We start from the raw sequence: 13,558 nt of genomic DNA, 5'->3' as shown, positions 1-13,558 counted from the left end.
CCATTTCTAAAAGGTACATTTTCAACAACAAAATGTGTGAAAAGGTTTTGAGTCAAGCTACAATAGCACTCAGTGGGAAAGTTCTGCATAAGACTATTTTGCGAGCCCATGTATTTTTTTTATTATCTTATTTATTGTATTCTTCCAATTCACCCACCTACGCTTAATTCTTTGTGATATTGTCTGAGGCTGTCAACTGAGTTCCCAACTGTCACAACAGCTGTCCACGTGTATCCAACAGCTTTGCAACACACCCCTTTTTCTACTATCATCTTGCTGCAGTCTTATATGATTCCTTCTACCTCAGGTTCCCTTCATGCTGCTGCTACACGCATCCCTCCACTTTCCTACACCCCCAAGATTCATCAGCTTTTTCATTTCATCATTTCATCAGTTGCAGAAGAAGTCATAAGCCACCACAACTTTTCCCCACCACCACCACCACTGTCTAGACTCCATGAGGGGATTTATCATGCTGCTGCCCTGGGCAGATTCCTTCGATTACAAAATCTCCCTGTAGGATCTGAGCGCCAAAGATTTTCTGAAAAGACTAATTATCGTATCATCTGTTACAAAACATGATTATTTCAACTTCATTCCATGTCTCTCCTTATTGAAAAGTCTATCTAATCCCACCATGTCAGCTACTGTGGGACTGGATTTACATTAATAAAGATTCCATTACTCTTTTTTATTTATTGGATTTTTTTTCTCATGTAAAATTACTTGCCAGACTTTTACAGATTGCATGTTTGTCAGAGGTGAGGACTCTAAGCATTGGGTTACATTTTGTATTAAACAAAAAAAAAAGCTTAGCCTACACATAAATTAACATACGGTTCGATGCTTTTGTGGGATTGGAAGGATTCTGGGATGTTGTGAAAATGTAAGGTGTGCTCGGGAACTTTTTAAACGAGATTGCCTATTGAACAATTGTTTGAATTATTCATTACTTAACATTGTGCATGTTATCTTACACAACTGTGCACAAAACTTTCTCTTATCTCACAATATAATGCTGAGGCTCACTTTTGCTTCAATTAAATGTTGTTTGAAGACAAAAATGGTTGTATTGTTCTTTATGAAGGCAGCCAGCACAATAGGGCCTTGTTTCACCACTGACTGTATTTGAATGAACACTCTGTTATTAAAGAATAGCCCACTGAGTTTAAATAGACAAAACTCAACTGATGTAAGCAAACATACATCTTGGCATCATCTAATAGGGATTCTGTCATTACAGGTGGACACATTTTGACCTGCTGCCTGATCTAAATGGTCTATAAAAAATACATTTAAAAAAATCATGAAACTGTAACGTCAATAGGCTTAGGAAAGCGTTCCCTAACACAAAAAGAATCAGGAGACTCAGAGTTGAACTAGTTTATATACGACTCCAGAGGAGAAATGACATCACACATTTACTACAGTGTCTTGCCAATGCAGTTCTTTAAGACTGTCTCATAGGCTTGTTATTTATCCTCAAGTGGACGCTAAAGTCAGGGGCATATTACCCAAGCTACGTCTAAGATAATGGAGAGCAGACACTAACAATCCAATAACATCAAGTGACCTTGGATGGCATTGTCACAGCCAACCCTATCAGCTATGACTGTTTAGGAAATGAGCTAAATGTCTATACATCTATAAGGATACATTCTATCACATACAGTAGGCTACTAATTTTTACAAAACTAAGGCATGTGGCTGTTTTATACATTCAAAAGTTTTTTTTTCACAGTTGATGCACCACAAAGAGGAAATGGTTTTGGTGCAGCAATGGCAAAGTGGCTTGGGAACATCCTAAGAACTTTGCAATGCTCAGTTGAGAAGCTTTGGAGTCGAGACACAACAGCATGGCTAGGATGTGCCAGTCAAAGTTGCCACATACATAAAGCAGGAGTTTGAATGCTCCTGTATTTTTTGGCATCCCTAAGCATCTTGGAAATTCTAAAAGCAATCATTGGGCAGAATAGAACCTAGTGACAACTTCCAGTGTTGAAAAATGTAAAACATCTGCAATTCCTCTCGTGTCAGGTGAGGCTGGCTCCTAAGGCAAAGTAATCTCCATAAGGACCCATATTAAAATGCCTATTTTATACAGCAGAATGTTTTCAGCCTGTTTCAAAAATGAATTTGTTATCAATAGTCCTATTCTTTCTTCATTTGTACACGCTGCCGGGTGAATTTTATTTTGGGATGCGTTCAGTTGACTGACATCAACTCCACCTTTTTGCCTGTTACTAGGTTGACACATTATTTTCTTTATGGCGATCAGTATCGATGGGCTTCAAAACATCTGTCTAGAAACCAGAGTGTGATGTCACTGAGACTAAATCCTTGTTTTAAACAATCTAGGACTAATATGCCATACCCATGTCAAATTAAATCTCCCTTGATACTTCTTATGATGTGCAGTGTGTAGATTTCACAGAACCATTCCGACATGTTATCGAAGCTTGGTCCTGCACTTCTGACTCCTTTAAAATAACTGAACACTTTGTGCTTGACTAAATAAAGAAATGAACAAGTCATTGAGCTGATCAGTCATCCATGCAATCATTCAGTCCATCTGTTTAACTTCTGACCGACTTCATTTACAGTCACTTCCCTCAGTTAGTACACATTGGAACTTTAAAGTGTGTTGTGTTGTGAAATAATTAAAGCAAGGTATGCAATATGCACAATGTTTTTTAAACGTTTTCATCTGCACCAAACACTGTACTGTGGTGGATGGTCACCAACGCTGGATACAACTGGCCAGTAATAAAGTAAACACCCCATAGAAGTGTAATGGATTCTGCTATCTGCAAAAACTTCATTATACAGTATATCACATATACTGTGTGGAGCTCCTCCGATTGGGGTGTAATTTATTTTCCCAAGGAACACACAAAAGTGTGACGCTGTTCAGCAAGCCTCCTCCCTGCAGCCTGCTCTGTCTAGCCCTGCAGTGCTGTATTTTACATGCTGCAAAATCAGGGTACAAGATGGTGAATATGCTGTGCCTCTCTCTCTTGTTTTAAATTTAAGACAGCTGTCCAATACAACCTGAAGTCATCTTCCTTCTCTCACACGGCTGGGGATTAAAAAAACATTCAGCCTGATAATATATTAATGTCCTCCACCTTAACACAAAGTCGTTCAGACTATTCAGCTGTAATTCCTGCCATTGAGAATCAAAGGCTCATTACCTACAGCATAGACAGAACAAAGGTCAACAGTATTCTTACACCTGACACCTCATCAGTTTTTCATGTCAAAAAAAGCCCCCCGTTTTTTTTTGTTTTTTTTTAACAATTTGCAGCAATTTCTGAAATAGACATTGTATGCATGTGATACTTGTCCCCCATAATGGTACAGTCTCACATAACAGTTCTGCCCCATTCCAGTTTATGGAGGTTATTTCCAGCCTTGGAAATCAAAATTATCTTTAATTGATCTTGTTGCATTACTTAATAATGTACAGTAGAAAATCTGAAAGTGAAGGCAGTCCATTTGTAGAGGCTGCAGTCCTCATCACACTGGTCGGGGACAGGTTTGGTAACTGGTGCTGAAGCTTTTCGGTGCATGTCATTTCCCAATCTCTCCACATTCCCTGTTTCTCTCACACTGTGCTATCAAATAAAGGCAGAAAGCCCAAGAAAAGACACTGCAAACCTTGTTAAATGTTTTTGTAGTTTTATTTTCTTTACATTTTCGCTTTTTACCAATTAAAAAGACAAAATAGATTTTAAAGTTCCTTACATTCTTACCTCAATGGGTTGAAATCATTTATTTTTCAACAATGTCTAATATCTTCCACTTCTCAACAATACTGTTCATTTGAAGAATCCTCAACTGGAATGAGCCAATTCTTCAAACAGGAAACCTTCATTCGTGTCTTTCTTTGGTAGATATCTCTATTTCTTTGATTTGTATACATTTTTTAATTAATACATATCTCAATGAAATAAAAGCTAATTCATATGAAATTAATAGGATCTCATTTTGGCTGCTTCTGTTCATTGAATGAGTGCAACAAAACCATGACAAACAAAACAAGAGTGATTAAGGCTGGGCTTGTTACTTGTCATCAAAGCCTCATTTATACTTTCCAAAGACCTGCACACGAAGCAGGCTGTGTTAATGGGGCCTTAATGGCGTAACTGAGCCTTCTTTTGTGTTAATAACCACAAAGAGTTCTAATCATATGAAGCCGAGTGATTACACCCTGCATGGACATATAATCCAAACATCACTGGGCAAATAAATAAATGAATGATCAAATAAATGCAGGTCGACAGAAATAAATGAAGGCTTTTTTTCAAGACTGATGCTCCTTATATATCACACTCTATATCCTATTACCACCTTAATAGCTGTTGAAAACACGACTCACTTAAAATCATTCTTCTCCACACCGCTGTGTCGTGACAGGCAGTCCAAATTGATGTTTTGTCTGCTTGTGGTTTTGCCCTTTTGAACGCTTAAAACAGCATCAACCTGTTTCTGCTGCTGACTAATTGGCTGTTTAACAAACATGCTGCTTCCTACGTTTATATTTATCTGTGTCGTGTTTCCTTGTCGTCCTACAGAAAGCAGCGTCTTGCAGAGTCCTGTGTTCACCAAGCAGCCTGGAAGCATTGTGTATCCTGTGGAGACGGTGGAGAGGAACAGGGAGGTGGTGTTCAGCTGTGAAGCCCAGGGAAGCCCACCTCCCATGTACCGGTGAGTGTGTGCGACTGCTGCGCCTCATCTGTCCCCCTCTGTGCACATTGTTCCTTCCCATCAATGCTGCTTGTTGTTTTTACTGCTGACAATATCAAAAGCCTCCAATTTAGGACCACCTGTCTCTAAAAAAGGGATTCAGTCTTCTCTTCCTTCTTTCTGTATTGGCAGCTCTTCTCTCAGAATAAGCTGTTGGAAAACTGTAATATGTGTAAATCCCTCTGCAGAATGAAGCCCTTTCATATTTTCAAAAGGACCAATAGGAGATGCTTAAAAATTGAGAATTTATAGTGATAATAAATTCATTATATGTTAACAGGAAAATATAGCGCTGTTTGAAATGTATTTCAATGCAACCTGTTCAGCTGAGTATATACTATTTATTGCAACAATAATTAAGTCTGATTGAAAATGAAAAATGAAAAAAGACACATTTCATATCTGAAGACTATACTGTAATTGATACACATTCAGACATATGCAAGGGCAACAAGCTAAACAGCCCCAGGATCTATTATTTTAATATGTAAATGTCACAATGCTTATTTAAGGGAAATGGACAAAGAAAATCACATTTTGTTACAAATTGTAAATGAAAAAAGACACTGTATTTGACTTTTCATTTTGTTTTCCTCTTTTGATCTTTTAAAACAAAAAAAATAAAATAAAATGCATCCCTGTACTTTTGTAATTTATATTGCACACACTAAATAATAATAATAATAATGATAACACTCACAACAGATTTTGATTTTGTGATTTGAAATTTAAAAAATGTAAGGACCGAACCTTCTGTACATATTCATTCAATATTCAGTATTCTTCATTCAAGTACAATATTCAAATACTTAAAGCAATGCAGCGCTTCAGTCTATTGCATTCCCGTCATCAGGCTTATTTACATCAACAGTAGACATCATGTCAGGGACCTGGGGAAAGGTAGTACTAATAATCAAATTAAGTGTGTACTAATGTTAAAAGTTTCTAATCCTAATAATGATACTGCTGCTTATATTTCCACCATAATGGCTGTCAACTGAAACAAAAACACAAACAAGGGGAATAATACAAAGGGATAAATGGCAGTGTGCCAGCTCTGAGCTCTACAGTGACGCAGGATCAGGACGCTATCACAGTGCATGAATGGCTCATTACTGCGGGCTGGATCGACTGACAGGTTTATTGTTGTGTTACACAGTTGACACATACGCACACACTGACACATACTGTATGGATGATGGATCAATGGTTCATCTTAATTTATTTATTTTTTGTTCTGTTTATTTGGACTCTTCGTCATATATATGATAGAAATGCAAAAGGGCTGGAGAGTGTGGCTGTGACTTGTGTTGTGATATTTTTATAATATAGGATTCATTATGACATTTCAGAACATAATGTAGTTCATCTAATAAATATAGATTAATTACTGAACAGCTGATGACAGGCATTAAGTAAATCAACAACAAGAAAACGATAATTAGAAAGAGAAAAGTAATGACGTTCTTTTGATACAGGAGGCTGTAAGGAGTGTGTGAGGTGACAAATGGATGGTGTGATGACAAGTGAAAACAATATCAGTGTGTCTGTGTGTGTGTGTGTGTGTGTGTGTGTGTGTGTGTGTGTGTGTGTCTGTGTGTGTGTAAGAGAGGAAAGACAGACAAGAAAAAGCACAAGATGGATCTTGAATAATTTAGAGGATGTTGACGACGGTAACAACAAAAACAAACACATTCATAATAATTGAAATGAATAATGAGGAATAAAGGTGGACGATAATTAATGATTACAAACAGTTGCAGTCCTGGTAAAACTAAAACAAAAGACCGTCAACAATGTAAACAGTATTTACAGACTCAAAAGGCAAAAGAGACCAAACAACATGAGAAATGTAAGCAGTTCAAAAGTACCGTAAATTCCGGACTATAAGCCGCTACTTTTTTCTCACACTTCGAGCACTGCGGCTTCTACTCCGGTGCGGCTAATGCATGGATTTTTTATGGGGGACAATGAGCTTCTGCCGCAAAAACATTTGACTTCGTCACGTCGGATCTTAATATCAGTCATTTTGCGCTTCATGCACACACCCTCATGATGGAAAACACACGGAGAAATACATATGATGCAGCTTTCAAGTTAAAGGCGATCGACCTGGCTGTCAAAGAAGCTAACAGAGCTGCTGCACGTTAAGATGACACTGACAGCGACAACAGAGACTGAGGAAGTGAGTAATGAAGTAATTCTGAGGCAGTGAATGGATGGACTTTTTCTTGTGAAATATATTACGGTCATCTTTTTCATCAGCCGTGTTACAGACACCGTCGGCTAGGCTTCGTATTGTAACGGTTCATGTTGTAAAGTCAGTAGTTGATAATGTGATCATAATTCCGATTATGTGGAGAGTCAGTGAATGCACCAGCGAGAACGTGTTGAGTGGCTGTATGAGAGAACGCAGGGTGAGAGAGTTGGATTGTTACGGCAAGTTATGGTTTTGCTCTCTGCTGTAAACGGCGTGGTCACGGCCGACAGTGATCGGGTTATTAAAAGTTATTATTTGAACGCTCTCGTCGTCCTTTAACGTCCGTACGGACGCTACAGTATTTGCGGATGTTACCGGTAGCCTACGTCTGTGTAAATAGCTCTTGTTATAGCGTGGACACCTGCGGCTTATAATCAAGTGCGGCTTATATATGTACAAATACATTTATTTACTTATTTTTAGCCGGTGCGGCTTATATCCAGGTGCGCTCAATAGTACGGAATTTACGGTACTTGTTAATATTACTAATTGTTGCAAGGTTCTCACGCAGCAGCTCCGTCATCGTGGGCTCGGCAAATTGGGGCTGGTGCCAGTTCACTTCCTGAGGTTCCATTGAGCAAGTCATGTCATTTGGATCGTGTTAGTAGAGATTAAAGATATTACATTTTTCATGTGGTATCATAAAGTATTTCTTCTTCTTACACTTTTAAAATTGGTATACCAGTGCAAATAAAAAACACTAGAGAGAGATGTCACCTGCCTGACTCAATATGCACACAGATCATTATGTTTCGCAAACTGGAAGTATTTAAAAAGCTTCGTCTCGAGACCTTTCTGCGTTCTAAGCTTTCTCCAATGTTTATCCTAGTTTGAACACGTTTCAGTTGGTTGAATGTATTGAAACATGCAGAGGCTTTTTAAGTTATCAGTTATATTTGCTTGCCTGCTCTAATTGCTGCAATCTATTGGTTTGCTGTTTGACCTGGCAACCCAAAGGCATCCGGCAGCCGCGTGGAGGTATTTTGTAATTTAGGAAGTAGATATCTTACATGTTGGACCTTCTGCATATTTTGTGTAGTATTGTGTTTGAAGAGTTATTTAAATTAGGTGTTTTGCTGGGGGAGGCATATATACCTTGACAGCCTTCATTTTGAGCAATAGTGTACCAGTGCCATACTTCTTTTCAAGGATGTAGCATTAGATCATGGTTTTATTAATAACAATATGACTGAGATGAGTGATTATCTTTTGGCAAATGGATGAAGGTTTTGTCATGTTTTTCTGTCAAGAAGAGAATTGGTTCTTCCGTATGTAAGTTTATTGTAGAGTTTGTGATGTTGTGAAATTTCCACCAGGCTGTTAGAGGTAAGGCTTTTACTGCAACTATACTAGTTTAGCGTTTAAAGGATTGATTAGAGGGAACACATTATACAGCAGTTATTTTTCATTATTGCAATTTCAACTTATTTGAACTCACCCAGGAAATTCTAACACTCGTCAGATTGTTATTTACAAGTAGAAGTATCATTTTGATATTGCTCCGGGGAGTGTTTTATTCTAGTTAAGTAAACAATCAAATGTAAAATATCATCCCAAAAAAGTGTTATCAGCTCTTCAGCGGTGCAATTTGTAATGATATAAAATCAGAAGTAACTTCAGAATAATGCATTTTCATTTTCCTGGTCTGATTTGAAGTCGGTTACAAAATAAAATGGTGTGTCTCTCAACATGGATCATATTGTTCTTTTAATCTCAGACAGTTTAATCCAAACACTCTACATGACACTTGTGTTCTAAAAGTGGAAACCATGCAGTCCTAATCTGACAAAGCCTGAAGCTGCTCCTGACAGTAATCAGACTTTTCGTGGACTAAAAAATGTTTGGAGCATGTACTTTCAAATGTGCTTTTCCACATTGTAGTCTTAATAGAGATGAAGGGGAGAAAGTGTCTATTTTCTGTTATATCACTCTGGGTATTGTCATTGTGTCCTCAGATTCAGCCTTCCTTTTGTCCTGAATGAAACTGCTCCCGGATTTGTCCCTTGATGCAGCAACAAGAGAGTCTTGGCTCTGTTGTTTCTAGCTTTAGAAAAGACTTGTTCATCCTCACAAATCAAGCCCAAGCTGATCAGGATCATAGGAATGTATTACATGAGTTCTATTTTGTGGTGGATTTTCATTTCAACCCCCCGCTGGAAATGTGTCTTATCTATTTGTAGCTTAGGACTGCACACTATAAGCTTTGCATGCACAGAGCATGCTCAAACCTCTTTTTTTCCCCCTGACAGAGTTCAAAGAGCAGCTGTTTTTCCTGTTTTATTTCCCCCTCCCATGGACTATTAGTCTACTAGAAGTATGTAATGTGGTGTTGCAGCATCTCTGGCAAGTAAACTTCAAATCAATCATGTTTGCTCACTGAAATTGCTGGGGTGAGATTTGGAGGGATTGGTACATTTTATACTGGGGATTGAGCCAGCTTAGAGGATGACCTAATCAGCTGTTTCCTGTCAAGGTCGCTGTGCGGGCCTGTCAGGGTGGCTGCTGCCTCCTCGAGATGTGTTGCCACGAGCAGACAACAGTTAAATCATGTTCAAAGTTCATTAATTGCACGTCACACTGCAGTGAATTGTGACAGGTTGAGCTGCAGTGTTTACATTAGATGCCACAAGAGAAAATATGTGTTCAGTACTGTCAGCACAAAAAGCCAATAAAACTAAAGTGAAGTTACATTAAGAGTATTTTGTTTTTGTTTTTCAAAGAGGAGACCACGAGTTGCAACATGAATAAATCCAACTCCATGCACTGACATTGCACAGCTCCTTGTAAAGGTATATGGACACAGTTATTAGGAAATAATACATAAACATGTTTCAGCACAACCATCGTTATTCGTTCTAGATTTTTTTCGATGAAACAAAGCAGAATGTAGAAATAATTTAAAAGGAGATTAAGGCTGCTGGGAAGATGAAGCTTTAAGGCTTACAGTAGTGTTTGAATAAATAGACCCCTAAGACGCTGAGTGCACCAACTGGACGTTAAAAAAAAAAAGTAGTTCTTATCTCTTACACCTGACATACCTACTGTATAACTGACTACATGCATGACTTTCACTTACACCTAGGGCACCAATCGTAGCTGTGTCTGGTCTTATCATGCAGTAGATGTGACTGCGAACATAAGACATGGATATGAAAGCAAATTAAAAGAAAAATGTTTAATTTTATAGATAGCTAAAGAGTTGTATAATTCACATTATAAGTCACATTATCACTGCAAAAATTAACAACACCAAAACTCTCTGCTATGGTCTTTGCTGCATGCTTATATTTCTTAAGGTGGAGTTCCATAGGCAGCTGTGTAGAGCCGAGGAAATGCCTCTTATATTCCCACATCCTGTTTTCCAATGAACAGTAATCACGAATCCCCGTGTTGTTTTGAAATGTCGGCCCTGCTCTGCTGTCTCTAATGCTGCATTCCAATTGAACTGGGAACCGGGAAATTCCGAGTTCCCAGTCAGAAGTGTCAAGTGCCAAGTCGTATTTCATAGTCGGAAAGTTGGACAAAAACTTAGTCGACCAAGTTAGAATCCAACACGGCAGCTACGTGCATCAACCGTATGTTAAAGCTGTAACTCTAGTGTTTATTAGCTGCTCGCTGCTCTTTTTGTGTGATTTAATGAATCACACTGACTGAGGAATCATGCAAGTTCTCTCTGTGGGCATGTTGTCATGTTGTTTTTGTGCACAAACTATCACGTAGTGTGTTGTTATCATCTGGTATTAGCTAACAAAACAAAGGTACTACTGAAGGCGTTGCTTTTCCGAATTGCAACTGGAACACGCTCAACTCGGGTGTGGCGTCATTTCCAGCTCAGAGTTCCCAGTTCTGAGGCAAATGGAAAGCAGTATCAGTTCAGAGTCTTTTTTCGTATGTCCAGCTGGTGCGCTCAGCTGGGTTTTCTCGCTGGGGCTATTGGGACCTTATGACAGACCTTTGGAGTGGGCACTGTTACCCAACCTGCTTTTTAGACCTCACGTGATAAGCTTTAATGAGCAGTCTTTGAAATCCCCGTAATCAGAATCCTGGTTTGAGCCACTGAAAGTGTCCTGGATACCGGAAGTTTACTATCAAAACTCCAAATTACCTTCTGCGCACAAGATACATAGCTCACAAGTTTTCATCTATAATTTGCACAGAAGACAATAACTTGTGCACACAAGATATTGTTTTGTTGTTTTAACTTTCTGGGACTTTAGGGCTCTGTAGAAATATAACAAATCGACAGAAATTATATTAGATACATGAGCTAGTAATGTAAAAGAAATGCACATACATTTAAAACATAGCAGTGTGAAAGAACCATTTTAATTATGTACATAATTGTGAAAAGAAAATTCTCCATGAAGCTTCCAGAGAAGAGGCGTCTTGTTTGACCTTAAATATTGCTATTCCCCTTTCCATCAGGCATAACAGCAGCACCTTACTTTCCCAAGCTATCTGACCATCATATCACTAATCACCAAAACCACCAATCAGTGGAGTCTTCCTTTGGTGGTAAAATTAGCATTCAGCCTTCTCTCCCTTTTTCTGTTTTTTGTTTCCTTTATTGTACCCTTCTATTGTTTTGCCTGGACACACAGCTTTTCTGTTTCAGTTTTCTCTGTTTTTGCCCCTGCATTGTTTGACCACTGGCTGTTGTTGTAACCTTTTGTGATTTTGTGTTTCATTTGCAGTGTGTTCAATATACTTTAACTATTAGGAATTACTGTGTACATATTGAATGGTTTATGAAGCTACAATGTATTTTCTGATATTGGAAATTATTTTGGCAATAGAAGATGTCTTGTCCTAAGTGGCCTCTGTTTCACTGAAAACACTGAAAACTTTAGCCTCTATTACTTGCTTCATTGCTATGTAGTTAATTATACAATATGTTAAGGTGCATTAATTAACTATTTATGCTATACTATATTATTTTAATTGTGTTGCATGTACTACATGCAGACTTTATTCGTCTTTTGAGTCAAACAGAAAAGAAGTGACATCATGGGGTGTGACTTCACAAAGTAGTAGTACATGGTTGTATTTTTTTTTTTTAAGGAAATGAAAGCATCAGGCTTAAGAAAAGAAACAGACCTCCTTACATACACAGCCTCATAAGCCAGATGGTGTGGTATAATGCCTCTGTGTACACAGCCTGTTGTTACATGATTACATAAAGCATGTGCCTCACAAATGGAACTGCTGTTGTGCCCTGTTTGCCAGCATAAATCATTGTAAATAGAATTATTAAATCAGCTAGTTTATGGTGTTTGATGTGATCTGTTGCTTCATATTTCTTACAGGGGAGGATACTGCATGACATGTTTTTTTGTTTTTTTCTACTCATGCTGCTTTTTTTTTATCACTGTTCCCTAAGTGGTCTTTATCTGTTGTGAGAGTGTCGAGGTTGTTAGTGTATGAGCAACTAAAAGTTGTTTTTAAATGGCTTAAAGCAACAGGAACATTAGGTACAAAAGACAACTGGCAGCTTTAGTTGGGCAATTATCCTTAAGCTCACTATGTGTTGATTAGCACACACTTTTAAAATTGATCACATTTTAGGAATTTTTCAATATATTCCCCAAACTTCCCCAAAATTCTCTCCTCTCATGGGAGACGAGCTTGTACAGACACAGCAGAGTATGTTTGAGACTCTCAGCAATCCAGTTTAATGTTTTAATAATAAGACACAGATAAAATCCTCAAATACTTGCAACGCTTTGTTTTCAAGCTTTATCCCTTGGAACTTTTTCAATATGGATACAATGCCAAGCCTCAGCGAGCAATTATTACTGTGAAAAGGATGCTTTCATTTTGATTGGATCCCTTTTCAGAAACCGAGTGAGCAACTATCTGGGCCTGATACAGCGGTCGGAGGCATCATCACTTGCCTCTTTGTCCGCTCGGCCCTTTTCATGGGTTGAAGGTGTTTCTTGGCAGTAAAATATTTGTGTTGATTTTTGCGTGCTTCGCTTCAGCTGCAAATGAATCTCTTCTGTAATCCTATGAGAGCGCAGCCACCACCTCCCCCCAGGCTCTTCTCGATTGTGTGTTGTAATAAGGCTCTAGAGAGCATGCACTGACTTATGACTGAACTGGAGAAGAGCCATGAAAGACCATTGTGCTTCACATTTTGTCTATTATGAGGAAAAAAGAGTCTATTGAGGTGCTTTTCAAGTGCTGCATTGCCAGACCAGACTTATTTGGGAGAAACTCAGTCTGAGATTGTTTTGGATTTTATGAACTCTACATCTGTGTTATATAATGACTCTGTGAGGACCTCAGTGGTCACAGAGATGTAATTTGTTTTTTTCCGCAAGAAAAATTAGTGTATTCCAAAAAATAAATCGTACCCTAAATGATAGCATGAAAATACTATAATGATGATGCAACACCATGTCAATGTTTTCTCAAAAGGATCCTGTGCCCCAAAGGGACGAAACTGGCACAGCGAAGAGACAGAGCTGGGCACAAAACCGCTTTGAAGAACTTCTGTCTACTGTACAAAGGGGCTTTAGCAAATCCCCTTTTTTCACACCAAAGCTG

The 13,558-nt window shown here is 38.4% G+C and overlaps 1 protein-coding gene across 4 annotated transcripts in view; it reads left to right on the top strand.

Moving 5' to 3' along the window:
• Positions 1–13,558, top strand: part of LOC306822440 (contactin-4-like) — a 166,711-nt gene that overhangs the window by 40,057 nt on the left and 113,096 nt on the right. For all 4 annotated transcript variants that reach the window (XM_079341490.1, XM_079341488.1, XM_079341489.1 and 1 more), the window contains exon 3: positions 4,578–4,710. In XM_079341490.1, the coding sequence (XP_079197616.1) occupies positions 4,578–4,710 (133 nt within the window). The remainder of the gene's footprint in view (positions 1–4,577; positions 4,711–13,558) is intronic.

The sequence above is a fragment of the Symphodus melops genome, assembly GCF_947650265.1.
Source record: "Symphodus melops genome assembly, chromosome: 4".
NCBI classification, from domain to species: Eukaryota; Metazoa; Chordata; class Actinopteri; order Labriformes; family Labridae; genus Symphodus; species Symphodus melops.
This window is presented reverse-complemented; position numbering and strand designations above follow the sequence as displayed.